General features: G+C 36.4%; 1 protein-coding gene and 1 long non-coding RNA gene across 3 annotated transcripts in view; both read right to left on the bottom strand.

Moving 5' to 3' along the window:
- Positions 1 to 22,312, bottom strand: part of LOC127850816 (uncharacterized) — a 70,399-nt gene that overhangs the window by 28,435 nt on the left and 19,652 nt on the right. Inside the window, exons 2-3 of one of the 2 annotated variants that reach the window (XM_052384152.1) lie at positions 20,823 to 21,160; positions 20,212 to 20,560 (exon numbers count right to left, since the gene is read on the bottom strand). The exons of the other annotated variant lie outside the window; for it this stretch is intronic. Of the exons in view, the coding sequence (XP_052240112.1) occupies positions 20,212 to 20,560; positions 20,823 to 21,160 (687 nt within the window). The remainder of the gene's footprint in view (positions 1 to 20,211; positions 20,561 to 20,822; positions 21,161 to 22,312) is intronic. 2 annotated transcript variants of the gene reach the window in all.
- Positions 12,738 to 13,366, bottom strand: LOC127850849 (uncharacterized). Its single transcript, XR_008035480.1, has 2 exons — positions 13,147 to 13,366; positions 12,738 to 12,984 (listed from the first exon to the last, which is right to left on the bottom strand). It is a non-coding gene; the product is annotated as an uncharacterized LOC127850849 (long non-coding RNA).

The raw sequence follows: 22,312 nt of genomic DNA, 5'->3' as shown, positions 1-22,312 counted from the left end.
TTTTTTTATCCAATATACACAGTGTAACGCGGCAATCTCGTATGCTATTGTGTGTAAATGCTCTTGCAACAATTGGCCTTTGATAATACTATAGCATATAATACACCGATCAAGTTGGTATGCCTTTTCAATGTTGAAGTTTGTACAGGCAATATATTTCTACCAAAATCGTCCTCATTCTGTCCCTAGTTGTGATTAAACCATTTTTGAGAACATCTAAAATGCATGATTTAAAAACAATTCTGTGTTTCAACTACCATTAAAGGTAAAACAGATTTTTTGTAGCTTTTGCTGTTGTGCGACATGGTGGAATACGTACAGTTTACGGTAGATGTCGTAAAGCGAAAGTCGTGATAGTTAACTACATACTGTTTGCGGTAAAGGAGTAAAGGCTAAAAGAAAGTAAACACACGGATGCAGCAGTTCAGGAAAACTATAGTAAATAAATTCCTAACGAAAGATGTATTTAATTGAGGTATTGATTAAAATTGAATAACACTTCCAAGAGGGGAATTTTTCTAATATTTGGGGGAAAAATATATACTCTAGAGATGGGGGAATGGGGCCGAATAACGCCAAATATTTCATCCCAAAAAAAACACTGCAGGCAATATCAAGGTATTGCTGGACTATTATACAGGCTATTTCAAGGTGCTACTGAACTATTATACAGGCTATATCAAAGGGTTACTGGACTATTAAACAGGTGTTCCTGGACTATTATACAGGCTTTATCAATGTGTTGCTGGACTATTATACAGGCAATATCAATATGTAGCTGGACTATTATACAGGCTATATCAAGGGATTACTGGACTATTATACAGGCTATATCAAGGGATTACTGGACTATTATACAGGCTATATCAAAAGGTTACTGGACTATTATACAGGCTATATCAAAGGGTTACTGGACTATTATACAGGCGTTACTGGACTATTATACAGGCTATTTCAAGGTGTTACTGGACTATTATACAGACTATATCAAGGTGTTGCTGGACTATTATACAGGCTATATCAAGGTGTTACAGGACTATTATACAGGCTATATCAAGGGGTTACTGGACTATTACACAGGTTATATTATATCAAAGGGTTACTGGACTATTATACAGGCAATATCAAGGTGTTGCTGGACTATTTTACAGGCTATATCAAGGTGTTACTGAACTATTATACAGGCTATATCAAAGGATTACTGGACTATTAAACAGGTGTTACTGGACTATTATACAGGCTATATCAAGGTGTTTCTGGACTATTATACAGGCTATATCAAGGTGTTGCTGGACTATTATACAGGCAATATCAATGTGTTGCTGGACTATTATACAGGCTATATCAAGGTCTTGCTGGACTATAATACAGGCTATATCAAGGTGTTTCTGGACTATTATACAGGCAATATCAATGTGTTGCTGGACTATTATACAAGCAATATCAGGGGGTTACTGGACTATTATACAGGCTATATCAAGGTATTACTGGACTATTATACAGGCTATATCAAGGGGTTACTAGACTATTATACAGGCTATATCAAGGTGTTGCTGGACTATTATACAGGCTATATCAAGGTGTTGCTGGACTATTATACAGGCTATATCAAGGGGTTACTGGACTATTATACAGGCTATATCAAGGGGTTACTGGACTATTATACAGGCTATATCAAGGTGTTGCTGGACTATTATACAGGCTATATCAAGGTGTTGCTGGACTATTATACAGGCTATATCAATGTGATCCTGGACTATTATACAGGCTATATCAAGGTGTTGCTGGACTATTATACAGGCTATATCAATGTGATGCTGGACTATTATACAGGCTATATCAAGATGTTACAGAACTATTATACAGGCTATATCAATGTGTTGCTGGACTATTATACAGGCTACATCAATGTGTTGCTGGACTATTATACAGGCTATATCAAGGTGTTGCTGGACTATTATACAGGCTATATCAATGTGATGCTGGACTATTATACAGGCTATATCAAGGTGTTGCTGGACTATTATACAGGCTATATCAATGTGATGCTGGACTATTATACAGGCTATATCAAGATGTTACAGAACTATTATACAGGCTATATCAATGTGTTGCTGGACTATTATACAGGCTATATCAATGTGTTGCTGGACTATTATACAGGCTATATCAATGTGTTGCTGGACTATTATACAGGCTATATCAAGATGTTACTGAACTATTATACAGGCTATATCAAGATGTTACTGAACTATTATACAGGCTATATCAATGTGTTGCTGGACTATTATACAGGCTATATCAAGGTGTTGCTGGACTATTATACAGGCTATATCAAGGTGTTGCTGGACTATTATACAGGCTATATCAATGTGTTGCTGGACTATATTACAGGCTATATCAAGGTCTTGCTGGACTATAATACAGGCTATATCAAGGTGTTTCTGGACTATTATACAGGCAATATCAATGTGTTGCTGGACTATTATACAAGCAATATCAGGGGGTTACTGGACTATTATACAGGCTATATCAAGGTGTTACTGGACTATTATACAGGCTATATCAAGGTGTTACTGGACTATTTTACAGGCTATATCAAGGTGTTGCTGGACTATTATACAGGCTAAATCAATGTGTTGCTGGACTATTATACAGGCAATATCAAGGGGTTACTGTGCTATTATACAGGCTATATCAAGGTGTTACTGGACTATTATACAGGCAGTGCTTTCCACAGGATTTTTATCAGGCGCCCCGGGGTTGATAGGGGTGGTTCGGGAGGGGTGTCCCCTTCAGACGTTGATTTTTTTAATTTAATGTGTCAATTGACGTTCTGTGGTGCGTTATAACTCAAATAAAAACAGCGTCAATAGACGTCATTTGGTGCGCTATGACTCTTCAAGGAAATCCCCCAGTCATTTAAAAATATATATAATATATTGCTTAATTGTTTTAAAACTATTCCGCATAGATAGTAAAATCCCGACTCGAAGGAGTCCGCAATACATCCGTTTCAACCCGACTCTATTACTGTATACTTACTACTTTTCAAGTTTCTATTTATTACCCGATAATCACGTTTATTTCGATTTTATAAATCACTTTCTTGTAAATACTGAGGATAAAAGCTCTCAATTAAATCTTTAACACAAACTTTGCCGTTTTTCTATTGTATCAAATAAATTTTAAGTGACTATTTATATTTTACCCTTTATTTATATTTTACCCTTTCCCGCATAGATATGCATAATCCTGTCTCGATCAATTCCTTAATATATCCGTATCAACCATACCTTCTATCTATTACTGCATACTTACTACTTTTCCAGTTGCTACTCATTACCCGATAATCCCGTATATTCCAGTTTTAAAGCAAATTCTGGTAAATATTTACATAAAAGTGCTCAAGAATTAAAAAAAAAATCGCCATATTTTCTCAAGTATCAAAAAAAAAATTGGCATGTGTTACTATTTAAAGATGTGATGAAATATCGTCCAATCAGGGCGTTTTTTTTCCCCACAGAACACGCGTTAATCGCCTGACATGATGTTCATGTTTTTATACAGCACAAAATTCATCCACACTTTCCATGCGACGTTCTACATGTATGCATATTTTTCGCGCGCTTTTTATTGAGACAAAGGATAATACACTGTTTATTTGATGCTACAATTTGTTAATGTCGCGTTAGCATTAAAATTCGGAAGCGTGTTTCGGATTACAAATTGATAATGCTCATTTGAAAATCGAACGAAACATTTACAGTTGTGCGTAATTAATTCAACGATTATTTGTTAAAGCGCATTACGTGTCTAATAAATGTCAGAAAAACGTGGTTAATCAGTTCTATAAACGGACATGATGAAATAAACATGTACTGGAATTAAATTGTTATCGCATAGTTGTTACCGGGAGTTATTTGCAAAACTTACTCGCTACAAGTAAGTAATTGCTTACCATTTGCAATTAATTTCTCGTATTAATTATGTGTCATGAGTAACACTTGCTTACAGTAAAAAGGTGTGATAATGATGTCCGAAACTGTCTTGAATGTACTGTTCTAGTTACCGGTTTTATATTACGTGAATGGTACAACTCCTTGCTAATCAAGCTGCGATAATATCTTACTTCGTGCCCGACGTCAATCAAAAATAATTGTCAATAGTTAACCCCGCCGTCATAAGCATTCGCGTAACCGATTGGACGATGAACATCACAGTTTGACGACTGGAAAGTTACCTGAGAGTTTCCTGTGATACATCCGTGCCAGCATAAATGACTGTGTAATGTGGCTAGAATAATCAATACACGTGTCATGCTAACTCCTATCAGTGGATTATCTATGACCCCATGTGGTGTTTATGGCGATTACATGGGAAAGTAGGTACCAAGTGCTCTTTTAAAACAGGGAATATTGATACACTGATAAGGAAACCTTGATTTTCTTGACATTCTCCATTTTCTTATACTGTAGAAATACACTGATTGGAAAATTTCAAGCGCCCCGGGGACTCTGATTTCCAAATTCAAGCGCCCCGGCGAGGGACTGTTAAATGGCCTGTGGAAAACCCTGACAGGCTATATCAAGGTGTTGCTGGACTATTATACAGGCAATATCAAGGTGTTGCTGGACTATTATACAGGCAATATCAAGGGGTTACTGGACTATTATACAGGCTATATCAAGGGGTAACTGGACTGTTATACAGGCTATATCAAGGTGTTGCTGGACTATTATACAGGCTATATCAAGGTGTTGCTGGACTATTATACAGGCAATATCAAGGTGTTGCTGGACTATTATACAGGCTATATCAATTTCTTGCTGGACTATTATACAGGCTATATCAAGGGGTTACTGGACTATTATACAGGCTATATCAAGGGGTTACTAGACTATTATACAGGCTATATCAAGGGGTTACTGGACTATAATAGAGGCTATATCAAGGTGTTACTGGACTATAATACAAGCTATATCAAGGTGTTGATGGACTATTATACAGGCTATATCAATATGTTACTGAACTATTATACAGGCTATAGCAATGTGTTACTGGACTATTTTACAGGCTATATCAAGGGGTTACTAGACTATTATACAGGCTATATCAAGGTGTTGCTGGACTATTATACAGGCTATATCAAGGTGTTACTGGACTATTATACATGCTATATCAAGGTGTTACTGGACTATTATACAGGTTATATCAAGGTGTTGCTGGACTATTATACAGGCTATATCAAGGTGTTACTGGACTATTATACAGGCTATATCAAGGTGTTACTGGACTATTATACAGGCTATATTAAGGTGTTACTGGACTATTATACAGGCTATATCAAGGGGTTACTGGACTTTTATACAGGCTATATCAAGGTGTTGCTGGACTATTATACAGGCTATATCAAGGTGTTTCTGGACTATTTTACAGGCTATATCAAGGTGTTGCTGGACTATTTTACAGGCTATATCAAGGTGTTGCTGGACTATTTTACAGGCTATATCAAGGTGTTACTGGACTATTATACAGGCTATATCAAGGTGTTACTGGACTATTATACAGGCTATATCAAGGTGTTGCTGTGCAATCCCTCTTCATTGATCCACCACCAATGAATCACTTTCCAATGCCAACTATAGCTTTGTCACAGACGTGACGAATACCCTCACATGCCGCATATTTTGCATGTTGTCTTCACAAAAAACACCATGCTCAATGTTTAAAACGCACTAAGTGACCCAATGACCTGGTTTTTGACCCTGCATGGCCCATGTTCGAACTTGACCTACACATCATCTAGATACAACTTCTAACCAAGTGTGGTGAAGATCGGATAAAAACTACCTGAATTAGAGAGCAGACCCCATGCTGAATGTGTAAAACGTACTAAGTGACCCACTGACCTAGTTTTTGACCCGGCACGACCCATATTCGAACTTGACATAGACATCGTCCAGATACAACTTCTGACCAAGTTTGGTTAAGATCGGATAAAAACTACTTGAATTAGATTTCTGACACCATGCTCAATGTTTAAAACGCACTAAGTGACCCCATGACCTAGTTTTTGACCTGCCATGACCCATGTTCGAACTTGGCCTAGACATCATTTAGATACAACTTCTGACCAAGTTTGGTGAAGCTCTGATGAAAACTACTTGAATTAGAGAGCGGACAACATGCTGAATGTTTAAAACGCACTAAGTGACCCCGTGACCTAGTTTTTGACCCGGCAAGGCCCATGTTCAAACTTGGCCTAGACATCATCTAGATACAACTTCTGATCAAGTTTGGTGAAGATCGGATGAAAACTACTTGAATTAGAGAGCAGACACGGACAGACCGACCGACAGACAGACAAGGTCACTCCTATATACCCCCCTAAACTTCCTTTAGTGGGGGTTTAATAAGCGCTGCCTTCATGCCCTTTTATCTTTTGATTATAACTGACCTTATCAAGGAAGCTGGAAAGTTATTGGAAACCTATTAGTAACAACTAACAAATTAAGGCACATCAAGTTTACCAATTTGTGTTGCAATGTGGTACAATCATGCCGGATTTTGTAGAAAATGCTGTTAAAATAAGTTGTCCAAATTGGGAAAACATAGTGCGTAAAATACTGAAATGGAAAAAATTGAGATGTGAAATCCTGAAATTGGGAAATTTGCGCCGTAAAATTGTATTAATGTTGGGTCTTACTAATTACTTGGTACTTTATTGCATATACCCATCAAAATATTAGTTTACAGAAACTTTACAGGCATGTCAAAATGACCATTTTGTAATTGAGTTGGTATAAAGAATAAAATATATTCAAGAAGAAACATAATCAATAATTTAGTGTTTTGAACTCACACACAAGACAATGTCTCTTTCATTCTTTTAAAAATTTCAAAAATCTTTTGTGTTGCTCACTGTTGTGTTAACAACCCTCTCTGCTAAGGATAACAGCTGCTAACTTGTGAGAAAAACAGTTCCTGTTTGTTCAGGGCTCAACATTAACAGTTGTCCTATTGTCCCTGGCAAGTAAAAGTTAGGTGCGGGCAAGTTATTTTATAATCTAGTTGTCCGCCTGGAAAAGTGCAAAAAACAAAGAGCATTTAATTTAGATTTTAATTAGACTTTAATTGCTGTAATCATTGTGTTAAATGATCAAAAAGAAAAAAGGTTTTGTGGTGTATCATTTTGGTTTATTAAAAATATGAGGTTTACAGTTGATGTGATATTTCATGTTTGGGCAAGTGGCTTTACGTTCAGGGCAAGTAGATTTTCTAAGTACTTGCCTGGCAGGGCAAGTTGGTTTTTTGGTTAATGTTGAGCCCTGTTGTTGTTCATGGATTGTTCTTGAGGCCAGACTTTGTCACTGGAGCCAGTTGTGCGACCAATGACCATGTTAATTTTAATATTGTAGTATTTATCTTTTACATGTATCTATTACTACCTTCTGTTTGCTGTGCTTGTCAGTTTTATGTGTGCTTATGTGTACATGCAACCTTTTATTGTGAGGAAGCTGCTGATCGTTTATTTCAAATCTGATTCGAGCTGATAATTTGATTTTACTCCTTTTCTTAGCTGTCCCACATTTTGTGTTTATTTTCTTCTCAGTTTTCAAGCTAGCGAATTTTTATGGCAGTTTTTAAATCTACGTATACACTACGCGACCCGTGATTTTTGCCTAATTTGCGAAGTCAAGGCGGGCATTTTGCTTTTTGGGTGGAAAATCACGGCGATTTCACGTGACTCGTCACTCCAACGTCGCGCGAGAGCAAGATAATCTTCGCGCTAAATGCCCTCAATGTTGTGGTGATTCGCTGTGATTCGCCGCAATTCGCCGTGATCGCAGTGACAACGATGACTCGCCAATTCATGCATATAGTGGGGTCATATGGTGAAATGATTGTTCACTTTTTGATAAAAGCAACAAACTTGGCACAATGGTAGATTTAAGTATTTAATTCAATTTTAGCTATGGACCCATCTCCAATTTTCAAGATGGCTGCCATTTTCAAGATGGCCACCAAGATGGCCGCCAAAATTTAGGAAATTACATGTTACTGCGATATTTGATTAAAATATTCTGTTTTTGGCATTGAAGATAGCTGTTTTATGTTATTAATTAATTAAAATATGTTTCTACATGCAAACAATGAATTACCGTATTTTACCATGTATAGCGCCCTACCATGTATAACGCGCATGCGATTTTTTTAAGCCAAAATGGAGAAAAAAAAGAATTCAAGACCAAAAACCTGAAAATTTGGCCGAAAATGGCCGCCATTCTTATATTGCGCAATCATTTAATCTGAGTTTTTCGGGCGCTTAATTTTTTGTTTAAAAGTAGGGAGCATTTATACGATCAAGAGCATGGGTTGCATAGCACTATATTTTTGACAATTTTTAAGATTATTCTCTCAAGAACACCGTTATGTCCTTAATGCCGCGCACTGCGCATGTTTTTTCAAGACCCCTGCGCGTTAAATTCGAACCACTATTACCTATTCCTCACATTTGAACAGTGTAACATTTTCATTACCTGCCGCTCACAACATCGTATGACATCTTCTGCAGACCCGCAACATCTCAATGTCCAATTTTACACAAATCGTCCGTGGATCCCATTTTATTTTTCATCGACTTAAATATTTCCCTTTAAGAGATGCTCCCCAATAAATCCAGTTTGACCCGGTATTTCGCGCCTGCACTGTGTCTAGTTGATAAGTATTTATAGTAAGACAAAGAATACACCCGAACGCTCAATTCCATACAGTTGGCGTTATCGGCGTAAAGCCATTTGACAAATTTCATTTGTTTGTCTCTATTGAAAGAAAATAAAACGAGTCTATATCTCTATTGTTGGTTTGTAACCTACGTAGTATACTCGCACAGTAGCATATTTATGCAGAGATCGGAAAATCATTGATAAATGTATTCGTCGTTTCAATGCTTAGGGCCTAGTAATTTCGGCAAATCGGAACTCAACTTACGTAAAACACTTGCTCAATTAACCGTTGAACTCCACCTCCGTTCTCTGCAAAAGGTTCGAAGGCGGAGCTTTGCATGTGCTATTATTTAATTGGACGATTGCCATTGAGGAACAAACACACAATTGGTTGGGCATGTTGATTGCTAGACAAAGGAAGCCAATTTTGTCGGCGAGAAACTTGTCGCTTTATTGCTTCAGACAGGAAGCGGCTTTCCTTTGATGACGTCAAACTGTCAATTCACAGAGTGCACATTTTCGGAATTGCTAACATTAAACTTTGGATTAAATTATCAAAATAAAGCAAAAGCGAAGTTGAGAAATATTATTGAAATGATTAGCCTCAGTTCAAATAAGACGTTTTGCGTTGTAAATCAACGAGTTTTCATGACAACAAAAACTTTAACAAACAATACCGCGGCGCACGGGGATCGATATACCTCGAACAATCAATGAAGAAGTGTGAAAACACCAACAAAGACATTTTTTTCATCTTTTAATTTTTGTCAAAACTGTTACTACCCCGGTCATTCCTAACCTTTCCCGCTATTTGTTGTTTCGACAACGGCCCCTTCAGTCTATAACATTATAGGGTGTAGTTTCTTTGCAATAACAAAAATGGCGGCAATTGTGAAGATTTACGATTACGAAATGGATTTTTAGCAATTTAGCAACCAGGAAAGCGTTGTGTCAATGTATTACGCGCACTGAATTTTTATTTTGAAATTTGAAGGTAAAAAACTGCGCGCTATGCATGGTAAAATACGGTAAATATTGCATACAAGTCAAAATGGCTTTCAAAATGGCCGCCTAAAGTACCAAAATTAGGATTTTCCTACTCAAATCTATAATTTCAATACTCACTGAACGTATGTTATGTAAGCAAGTGTTTTCCTTTTTTGTATTTACAGATACCTTCATTTGTATAATATTCTCAACATATTGTGTCCTTAAATAAAGAAATAACTGTATTCAATAGTGCTGCAACAATACGCCAAAAAGTGTATTGCGATATATTGTCAGCTCAAAAACCCGTATTGCAATATATCGCAATATATTGCTTACTTGTACCAAAATTATAACTCGCCAATTACCCGATAATCCCGTATATTCCAGTTTTAAAGCAAATTCTGGTAAATGTTTACTATAAAAATGATCAAGAATAACACAAAACACAAACATTCACCAATTTTCTTAAATATCAAATACATTTTGGCATTTGTTACTATTTAAAGATGTGATGAAATAACTTCCAATCGGGCGTTTTTTTTTTCCACTGAACACACGTAAATCGCCTGACGTGATGTTCCCGTTTTATACAACACAAATACACCCACACTTTGCACGCGACGTTCTACATGTCTGTATAATTTTTACGCGCTTTCGCTTTTTATTGAGAAAAAGAATAAAGCACTTTTTTTATTGTCGCGTTAGCATTACATTTCGGAAGCATGTTTCCGAAATTCGGATTACAAATTTAATAATGCTCATTTCAGAATCGAACGAAACATTTAGTTGTGCGTAATTAATTCAACGATAATTCGTTTAAAAGCATAGAATGAATGCTCCCATGTAACAACGCTACTCTGTATAATAGACTTTTTAGAATGCCATTTGTACGTAACAATTTATTTTTACAAAATACCGCTTTGTTTTGTTTACCTTGATATCATTATTTTGGATGGCTTTTCTGAACGAAATGTACATGCATGTTTGTAAAATGTTCGTACCGGTATGACGAAAATCATATCGCAATACAATATGCGGATTGCGTATTGCGATATATACCGATATACCGGTATATTGTTGCAGCACTAGTATTCAAGGAGTTCACACTTTAAGACCTTAAAGCTGCCTTAAAATCTAACCGCGGTCACATCCTCCACCACATATGGTTCTTGTATTCAGTGGAATTGTTCACTTTTTGATAAAAGCAACACACTTTGCTAATTGGTAGTTTAAAGTATTTACGACAAACTAGGCTATGGACCCAATTCATATTTTTCAAAATGGCCGCCATTTTCAAAATGGCCGCCAACCTATCAAAACAAGGAGAAAATATTGATTTGCTGATTTTTTGTTGCGATCTTTTACAAATCAAATTTAATATTAAAATACTTTATTACTAATTATGCTGATAATCAAAAATCTTTGCAAGAAAAACATTTTTTATAAGTATTTTGTTAATTTTGTAATTTTTGTATGGTCAAAATGTCATTTTTTGGGGGGGAAATTATGCTTTTTTGGCAAATATGCATTTAATTTATTAATAAATAAATCCATAAAGCAGATTCTCATGGTCCGAGAGCCCACTGGTGTTTAATGCAAGTTTTGAGGTCAAGAATTTGTGTGTATATTTGAAAAGAGAATTTTATATCCTTCCAGAAAACCCATTTCTGAAGTCCGTGCATATCTATGATTTGCTTGGGTAAAATCACTCAAAACCGAAAGTTTTCCTTCTGATTTCTGGAATAATTAAATAAATAGACATTTTCAGTCATGGGAATTTGCCCAGTGTTTCAGTTTTGGGGTATTCAATAGGTATCAGAAACCTTTCTGATGATTTAGTTAAAAAAAAAAAATGTATTTTTTTATGTTAAAAACCACCAAATTTCGCATTTTATTTTTGTAAATTTGCCCATTTTTCAAATTTTCACCAAGTTAACAATTTCCAACATATTTGTCTAATCAGTTTTTTTTAAAAACACACATATAGCCTCCTTGTTTCATTTCAACAACGACTTTTTTTATCAACATCTATTAGTTATTTTGGGTGGATATGAATCACACACAAAACTGCTGATTTCTGGAATAATTTGATTTAATTAGATTTATAAGACATGTGATCATTATAATAATCAAATATTGTTCGCATATATACAATTGCATATAAGATCACTCTTAAAAAACAATGCAAATAAGATCACTCTTAACAACAATGAAATGACCGCAGTGTTATTATAGGTCAAAACCACTATTTGTTACAGTTAATGTAGGTTAAAAACCACTAAATATTAACTATTTTAGCTGTTTTAGTCGTCCATTTTTCAGAATTTCGTTCCTCGAATTTTTACTCAACTGAAATAATTTTTAAAATAGTAGTCTAACTATTGTATTAAAAACACACAAAAGGGTCTCCTGATTTAAGGTAGCGCACCTCTAATGGGCACATATCCAAATATAATCTAATTAATTATTTTCTTAATCAGCATCATTTCACTGAACTACATGCAAATTTGTAGGTAGGCTTTCCATGCTTTTAAAAAAAATATACCGATCTTTTCAAAACCACCCCCACGCTCGGCTTTTGTCCAGTTTATTTTTACCCCTGGGGTATATAAAAGTTCCATAATTCATTCAAATTTCCAAATATGGGCATGCAGTTGGTGTGTACAGATGCTGTAAAGGTGTTTAAAGTTTAAACAAGATGAAATAAGTATTCTTTTACAGGCATTTATTTTTTACAAATTTTTATCTATGGAAGAGCGCCATGAAATGTAAATGATTTCAGCCAAGTAAAAATTGGGTCGGTTAAAAACAAAGTGTCATAAAATTCAAAATAGTATCATTTAAGTCATACTTTAAACTTAGTTTTTATAGAAACACTATATACAGCAAAAATACCAAGAAATAGACAGATTTACCATTTAGTTTTTGAAATAAAAATAACAAGGGACAAAATTGTCACAAAACCAGGTTTTCATTGTGAAAAAAAAATCTGATAAAGGGAGAAAACTCAAACTGAACTTTTGAAATGACCAAAAAAAATTAACCCCCTTTGTAAGTTTTTTTTTTTTTTTTTAAATCTATTTTTAGTCGTGGCGACCTTGACATTGGAGATATTGACGTGATTCTTTCGTGGGACACACCGTCCCATGATGGTGAACAAATGTGCCAAATGATTTTAAAATCTCACAATGAATGACATAGTTATGGCCAGGACAAGCTCATTTATGGCCATTTTTGACCTTTGAACTCAAAGTGTGACCTTGACCTTGGAGATATCGACGTAATTATTTCGCGCGACACACCGTCCAATGATGGTGAACAAATGTGCCAAATGATTTTAAAATCTGACGATGAACGACATAGTTATGGCTCGGACAAGCTCATTTATGGCCATTTTTGACCTTTGAACTCAAAGTGTGACCTTGACCTTGGAGATATCGACGTAATTATTTCGCGCGACACACCGTCCAATGATGGTGAACAAATGTGCCAAATGATTTTAAAATCTGACAATGAACGACATAGTTATGGCCTGGACAAGCTTATTCCGCCAGCCCGCCAGCCAGCCCGCCAGCCAGCCAGCCCGCCCGCATTCGCCAATCTAATAACCAGTTTTTTCCTTCGGAAAACCTGGTTAAAAATGCAATATGCATGGTTCGTATTTTCAACAGTAAATCACCCAATTTCGCCATAACGTTGTTTTAATTTTAATAATTGAAGAATGTGCATAAAAATTGCAACATATTTAACAATAAATATAGCTTATATGCCATATTAAATCAAATTACGTTAGAAAATAAATAAAACCCGTCGCAAAAAAGTATACGTCGTCGGCAGGATTCGAACCTGCGCGGGAATATCCCAAAAGATTTCTAGTCTATCGCCTTAACCACTAGGCTACGGCACCTAATAGTAGGCTCTTCAACCTTCGAAGAAATCGCGGGAAATCATTAGAGGTGCACTACCTTAATTGAAACATGAACATTTTTGAACGACGACTTTTAGTGAGATTTCAGGAACTATATACGAAATCAAACACAAAACTGCTGATTTCTGGAATAATTTGATATAGTTAGATTTATAACACATGTGATTACGATAATAATAAAAACTGTTCGTCTTTGTACATATGCATATAACAAAGCTCAAAATAAAACATTCCAATAAGTACAGTGTACATGTAGGTTTTAATCCACTAACTTGTTTTTACATTTTCTTGCTTTTTGAGTCATTTCACCTGATTTATTTGTGCGGTTTTAATACAACAATTGCAAATGTCGATATCTATCTGCTAACATTTAAAATTATCCATCATTAAAAAGGGCCACATCCATAAGCTAAAGAATGGGAAGGCGCCCGGCGACGATGGAGTGTGCCCTGAGATGCTGAAAGCAGAAGACACAGTGACACCGCAGCTTCTTTGCCAGATTCTTCAAAAGATTTGGGACAGTGAAGAAGCGCCAAGCGAATGGAAGACCGGCACCATCGTCAAACTGCCCAAGAAAGGAGACCTGGGAAACTGTAACAACTGGCGAGGCATCACTTTACAATCTCTCACCAGTAAGATCTTCAGCTGCATCATCCTCCAACGCATCTCAACAGCAGTGGACGGTATCCTTCGCCAGGAACAGGCAGGCTTCAGGAAAGGCAAGTCCTGCATCGACCACATCTTTATGCTGAGGCAGATCCTTGAACAGTCCCATGAATGAAATGGATCCCTCTATGTGGTTTTTGTGGACTTTGAGAAGGCCTTCGACAGCCTACACCGAGACTCCCTCTGGAAGATTCTGCGACATTATGGCATCCCTCAGAAACTTGTCAACATCATCAGGTACGAAAACGTTGAGTGCAGAGTCGTCCACAACAACCAGCTCACTGAACCATTCAAGGTGGAAACTGGAGTGAAGCAAGGATGTATCCTTTCGCCTCTCCTCTTTTCAATGGCAATTGACTGGATCATGCGCCGCACCACAGTGTGAAGGAGGCAAGGAATACAGTGGACGCTGACATCGCTGCTAGATGACCTGGACTATGCCGACGATATCGGTCTACGTGCTAGCAGGAACCAGGACATCCAGCATTAGACACAACAGTTGGCACTGTCAGCAAGCACCATAGGTCTCAGTGTCAACATTGGAAAGACTCAGGTCATGAGGAAGAACACCAGAGTGGGCGACCCAATTACCATCAATGGCCAGCCTCTGCAAGATGTGGACGAGTTCATTTACCTGGGCAGCAAGGTCACCACAGATGGAGACTGTGCAAGGGAGATCAACACGAGAATCAGCAAAGCAAACCAAGCCTTCGCAATGCTGAAGCCCATCTGGAGGACCACAAGTCTTAGCATGCACACCAAGCTCCGCATCTTCAAGAGCAACGTGCTGAGCGTCCTTCTATATGGGTCTGAGTGTGCTGGAAGACCCTTGCTACCATCAAGCGCAAACTGGAAGTCTTCAAGAACAAGTTCCTACGACGGATCATGACAGTCTTCTGGCCAAACATGATCACGAACATGGAACTGCGTAGAAGAGCTGGCGCAAACAGCATCGCTGAGACCATCGCTTTGAGGAGATGGAGATGGCTAGGCCACGTCTGCAGAATGCCACCCGACTCGCTACCCAGGGTGGCACTGAGATGGACGCCACAGGGGAAAAGAAACCGTGGACGACCTAAAGAGACGTGGCGCCGAACCGTTGCGCGAGAGCTCAAGAACAGAGGCGTCACTCTGCAGACAGCACCCGCAACAGCAGCTGACCGACCAAAGTGGCGCTCCCTTGCCGTCGCCTCAAGCACCAGACAGCGCAGAGAGGATTGAATGAATGAATGATATTAGAAAGGTTTCTGATACCTATTTAATACCCCAAAACTGAAACCCTGGGTAAAACCCCTTGACCGAAAATGTCTTTTTATTCAATTATTACAGAAATCAGAGGGAAAACTTTCGATTTTGAGTGATTTTACTCAAAAAACATAGATATGCAAGGCTGTGACACTTATGAAATGGGTTTTCTGGAAGGATATACAATTCTCTTTTCAAATATACACACAAATTCTTGGCCTCAAAACTTGCAATAAACACCAGTGGGCTCTCGGACCATGATAATCTGCTTTATGGATTTATTTATTATTAAAGTAAATTAATATTTTTACCTTACAAAAATTACAAAATTAACAAAATACTTATAATAAAATTTTTTCTTGCAAAGATTTTTGATATCAGCATAATTAGTAATACAGTATTGCAATATTTAATTTGATTTGTAAAATATCGCAACAAAAAAATCAGCACCTCAATATTTTCTCCTTATTTTGATAAGTTGGCGGCCATTTTAAAAATTGCGGCCATTTTTGAAAAATATGAATTGGGTCCATAGCCTATTTTGTCGTAAATACATTAAACCACCAATGAGCAAAGTGTGTTGCTTTTATCAAAAAGTGAACAGTTAAACTGAATACAAGCACCATATGTGGTGGAGGATGTGACCGCGGTTAGATTTTAAGGCAGCTTTAAGGTCTGGAAGTGTGAACTCGTTGAATGCAGTTATTTCTTTATTTAAGGACACAATATGTTGAGAATATTATACAAATTAAGGTATCTGTAAATACAAAAAAGAACAACACTTGCTTATATAACATACGTTCAATGAATATTGAAATTATAGATTGGAGTAGGAAAATCCTATTTTTGGTACTTTAGGCGGCCATTTTGGAAGCAATTTTGACTTATATGCTATATTTAATTCATTTTTTTTCATGTAGAAACATATTTTAATTAATTTATAACATAAAACAGCTAATTGTAATGCCAAAAACAGAATATTTTAATAAAATATGGCAGTAACATGTAATTTCCTAAATTTTGGCGGCCATCTTGGTGGCCATCTTGAAAATTGGAGATGGGTCCATAGCTAAAATTGAATAAAATACTTAAATCTACAAATGAGCCAAGTTTGTTGCTTTTATCAAAAAGTGAACAATTTCACTGAATACAAGCACCATATGATCCCGCTAATAGAAACCGAATCGTATCGTTAACTTTATACATGTACATAACGCTTCTAATGTTCACAATTATCCGAATATCCAATATCAAAAAAATAATTTTGAACATTTATGTCGGTAAATATGTTTGAGAATTTCATTAAAACAACCATATGACTACGCCATTTTTCAGAAGTGTAAAGAGTACAGCGCATAATGTGGGACACAGCTTTCATTGGACGAGCGTATTTAAGAAATAATTCGTGTACGTTATAGTTTGTTGTCGAATAACCCACGGCCGGAAGTTTAGATGCGTAGGGATTAAATCACGAGTGCGAAGCACGAGTGATTTGAAACCACGCATCTAAACTTCCAGCCGTGGGTTATTCGACAACAAACTATAACGTACACGAATTATTTCGATTCTAACACGATTTTTACTAAAGATTTATAGAATGTATCTTATTTTTCTTGCATACTATTTTATGTGAAGCTCCGCCCATAAAAATAGCTTTCGGCTGTTCTGTCGATCAGATCTCCGCCCTCAATAACAGCCAAACTGGATGGAAAAAAACCATTTCATTTCTCACGTTTGGTTAACTAAGAACAACAGCAACTTGCGTAAACTAACATGTTTTCACTAACGCAAGAGTGTTAAATCTACAAGAAAACAACTCCGATTCGAACTTCAGCCATTTTAGTATCGAAGCAGCAGACTAACACCGTGGGAAATTGGGTCAATTTTACGCATTCTGTTCATAGCGTAGTAGTTTGTCACGTGACTTTCATTCATAAAATACCGGATTATTACGCTGGTGGAAAATGTATCGGCATGTTTTGTTTAGCTCAGCGCATGCTTTCAGTGTATAAGCTCCGCCCATAAGTTATTGCAGAATAACCCACGCTTGATTTCCTTCTTTGTCTATAGAAAACAAGTCAAGTGCCGTGTTAGAATTAAATTTAGATTGATACAATACGATCTTACAAAAAAACGTTTTATTGCGTCATACGCCTTCATGTAAAAAACGTTTTCCTTCTGGAAATTGTGCTATTAATGCATAATATTATCAAAACATTTTTTCACACGTAAAGCGTTGTAACAAATTAATATACAATTCAAAACAAATATACCATAAGTATAAATGTTCCGTTAAATTCCCAAATGAGAATAAAATTTTATAATCCGAAACACACTTCCGATGTTTTAATGTTAACACGACATTTACAAATGCTTTCAATATAGTCATCATGTATATTTCCCGACAAAAGAGCGCGAAAATTATGCGGCAAGGTCAAGGTATACGAGTGTGCAAGTATTGATTTTTTATACAAACTGCGTAGCGCAGAGAACATTGAATTCTGTTGATTTCGGTTAAATGTTTCTTTGGTATTTTTAAAACTTGTATAGTTTTTTTGTTGTGAGAGACCATCTGAGTAAACGCCAAAAAATATATCCAAACTGTTATTTTTTGTCAATGCCTTTGATCCATTATCGCACTTAATTGACAGCGCCATCCTGTTGTTTCTGTGATTGTCACATCTTTTCACAGTTTGAACACGTACAAAGAGTGCCAATTAGACACTTGAACAAACACTATCACCCGCTGGAAAGTACACACTAAATAATCAAATGTTGAGGGTTTTTTGTTTTTGGCGTGAAAACCCAGAGAAATGCATGTACATTATACATCATCATAAATTTATTGAACTCTGCGAACGCTAAGTGCTACGTTGATATACTCGTGTTTTTTTTTCAGCAAAACAAACACAATGTTTAACGGCTTTAATATATAGGCAATGATGTTATAACAACAAATTATTTACCACGATGTCATAATAACATGTACTTAAAAATAGAACAGTAATGTATTTCCGATTTTCGGCTTATCAAGCATTGTGAATGTATGTGCAACGCTCGGAAAGTAACGCGAGTAACACGAGTTATCCGCATTGGAGCCTGAAACAGAAAATAAATAAGTATAGCATATTTTAGTCCAAATAATTAGATGTAATCTACCGATTACATTTAACCTTTAAATGAAAGTGTTACTTAAACAATTTCCCGTGTCTTAAGGCGCGAATATTTTGCTAAACACTGTTAACAAAAGGGCTAGATCTACACGTTTTAATTCTTAATGAAATGCAAAAATAAGTATTAACATAATTAATAACGTCAATTAACACACACGGTAAGATCAAAGTTTAAATGGAAAACTTATATCATATTTCTCGTAAATTACCAAATTATTAGTTTCGTCGAAATCAAATGCCATGTAGAGGAACAATGTATTTATAACCGACCAATGACGAAACACTATGCAACTTTCAATTTACACAGTGCTACGCTACATGTATATTGGAACAATATGGAATTTGAACAGTGGTAGTGTATTCGGGCCTGGAATATAATTGATTGTAAGTTTTAATAAACATTCTGCTAATGCAATTAGTTTAATAATGTTTACATGTTATGTTAAATAATTATTGCATGATCATTCTTCTGCGCTGTTATATTAATTTGGAGCCGTTAAAGCTTCCGACATAACTTCATCACGTTCATGTCGGAACGGGAGTATTTTAGCTAATACGCCCATAACATACAACAACAACAAAAGCTTTATTATTGCAATGTTTAATGTAAGTTTATACATACATGTTACATGTACATGTAATGTAGTGTAACCCTTGAAGGTAAATCTCTTAAAAAGGTGAACCACGGCGGTTCGCGGTGATTTGCGGTGATTCGCGCTGATTGCGTAACAGCGAGATACATCGCGCGACGGTCACCGAGACATCACCCAAATTTTCTTGTCGCTCGGAATCACCGCAATTTGTCACGTTGCATCGATTGCGGTGATGCGAGAATCGCGGCAAAAATCACGGGTCGCGTAGTGTAGATCCAGATCAGGGGCTTCCTGCATAACATTTTTAAATAATATAAAGACCAGTAGAATGTAATGATATGATTTCTTTTTAATTTTCAGCATGCTAATTATATCAATTAACTTCAATTAATATTGCTATATTTTATTCCATATTGAGCTGTTTTATATTTGTTACATTTATGCACATGTTTATATAATCAGTTCTAAAACCTTAATGGCTTATGTTGTCTGTATATGTCTTGCCTACTCAAAATTAATCTTATCTTATATAATCCACAGGAGGTAACCGTGTGGCTATGATATTAATTAGTGAAAACATCATTTTGAATGATAATTAATAAAATTATAACGAAAAATCAACTTTTCTGGAAAAAAAAATCACCATCAAATATAAATTATATAAATATTACATGTCTGATAGGGTGACAGTAAATTTGTGAACTTGAGGAAACACTGCTTCGCCTGGGCCGGTTGACAGTCATTTTCCGAAGGTTGACAAATTTACTGTCATCTTGTCAGACATTTAATATTTTTTTATTATACCGAAACAACTATTCAAACAATGTACAACGGAAATGCATAACTGCGTACTGCGCATGCGCGAATGTAACAGTATAATTTTTTACCGTTCCGCACGTGTCCATGTCTATCAAGTCCATGTCCATGAAACCATGTCTATCAAGTTTTGTAATAAATGTAGCCCTCAAGCAATAGTTAGTGTACACTTTTGAAAGTCCAGCCTGTCTGGAAATGCTAGGCATCATTCCAGATAAAGTATGCTTGCCTAATGGTGCAGCACAGTACCAAATGTCACTGGTCTCTTCAAATAATTCTAACGGTCTTTGCCATAATGCTTCGAGTTTAGGGTTCAGTTTAGATAGGTACTTCTCAAAGCACCAGACTGGACAAAACGTACTGCCAGGCTGCTCGTAGAGCTTCCCTTCTCCTGTGGTATCCTCAGGCGTATCGTCACTTCTTAAAGAGATGAATTCATTTAATTAGACACAGAAATCTGGTCTGACATTTTCAATTGCCCAAAACTGAGAATAGATATTTTTGCTTATAGATTATGCGGTTTCACCACTAAAATTCCATGTAATTTATGTTTTTTTCTTCTGTCAAACAAATTAAAAGCCACGTTTTATAGTCAAATTCTTTGCAGCAACTGCCAGCTTTTAGTAAAGGTACTACAATTTGAAAGGTTGACATTATATATATATTTTTTAATTGTACATACCTGTGATTTTTTGTTGATTCTCCGATGACCTGATGTATAAACTTTCTCCCAGTTGAATCAGTTGCTATAGCAAATGTTGACTTTGTCATGGACCGTAAATTCTCTTGACTGTGACCTCTCCTCAGAAGGTAGTACATTAAGTTAAACCACACTTTGTTTTGGAGACCACACGGAGTGTTAATATTAAACGGTACACTGTTGCCACTTAATTTTTCCAGATCGCTGTCGGATATTACAGCTTTGTGGTCCACATACTCATGTCCACTTCCCTTAAGTTGCTTAACTTTCAACTTGTAGGTTTCATTAGCCTCTAAACCTATAAGTTCGTGCACCTTAAACTTCAAAGGCATAACTTTCATTAACAAGAGCACCGCCTTGCGTGTGCAGACCGCTCATCTATTTTACTTTTTAAAGGTGAAGGGACCTATCTCAATACTTCAATCAAATGAGATGTAGGGGTGGGATGGAGAGAGGTGTATAGTGCAAGGGTATGGTCATTTATTACATTATCTTCCAAAAATATGAAATAACAAGAGCACCGCCTTGCGGGTGCAGACCGCTCATCTATTTTCTTTTTAAAGGTGAAGGGACTCTCATTTTCAATCACAAAGGAAGGAGGGGTGGAGTGAAGAGGGGTGGATTCTTGGGTGCGATGGTTGGACGGTATTTAAAACATAAAATAATAAAAATAAATATTTGTTTTTTAACCGTTTAAAAAAAAAATGGGGGGGGGTGTAGTATAGTGTGAGGGTGTGGTGGTCATTTGTGAGATGATCTTAAAAAAACAAAAAAAAAACAATTAGGGGGGGGATTCAGGGGGGGGGGGGGGGGGGTATAGTATAGTGTGAGGGTGTGGTGGTCATTTGTGAGATGATTTAAAAAAAAAAAATTAAATAAAAATTAGAGGCAGGGGGGGAATTCGGGGGGGGGGGGGGTATTCTTGGTTGGGTGCAATGGTTGGACGGTATTTCAAACATAAAATAATAAAAATAAATATTTGTGTTTTTTAACCGTTTCCAAAAAAACAATGGGGGGGGGGGTGGGATGATCTTAAAAAAAAAAAAAAAAAAAAATTAGGGGGGGGGGATTCAGGGGGGAGGGGTATAGTATAGTGTGAGGATGTGGTGGTCATTTGTGAGATGATCTTAAAAAAAAAAAAAAAAAAAAAATAGGGGGGAGGAGGGCACGGGGGATGGTTTGGGTGGAGTCTATTGTGGTATGTCAGTATGTCAGGTAAGAGTAGTTTTGTCAAAGTTTCAATCAAATCTAATCATAAATAAAGAAGTTATGGCAATTTTAGCAAAATTTAATAATTTGACCTTGAGAGTCATGGTCATTCAAAGGTAAAGGTAAAATTCAACTTGCCAGGTACAGTAACCTCATGATAGCATGAAAGTATTTGAAGTTTGAAAGCAATAGCCTTGATACTTTAGAAGTAAAGTGGATCGAAACACAAAATTTAACCATATATCAGGGTTCGACACTAAGGC

The sequence above is a fragment of the Dreissena polymorpha genome, chromosome 11 (assembly GCF_020536995.1).
Source record: "Dreissena polymorpha isolate Duluth1 chromosome 11, UMN_Dpol_1.0, whole genome shotgun sequence".
Classification (NCBI taxonomy): domain Eukaryota; kingdom Metazoa; phylum Mollusca; class Bivalvia; order Myida; family Dreissenidae; genus Dreissena; species Dreissena polymorpha.
Note: the sequence above shows the minus strand (reverse complement) of the source record. Positions and strands in the feature narration are given on the sequence as shown.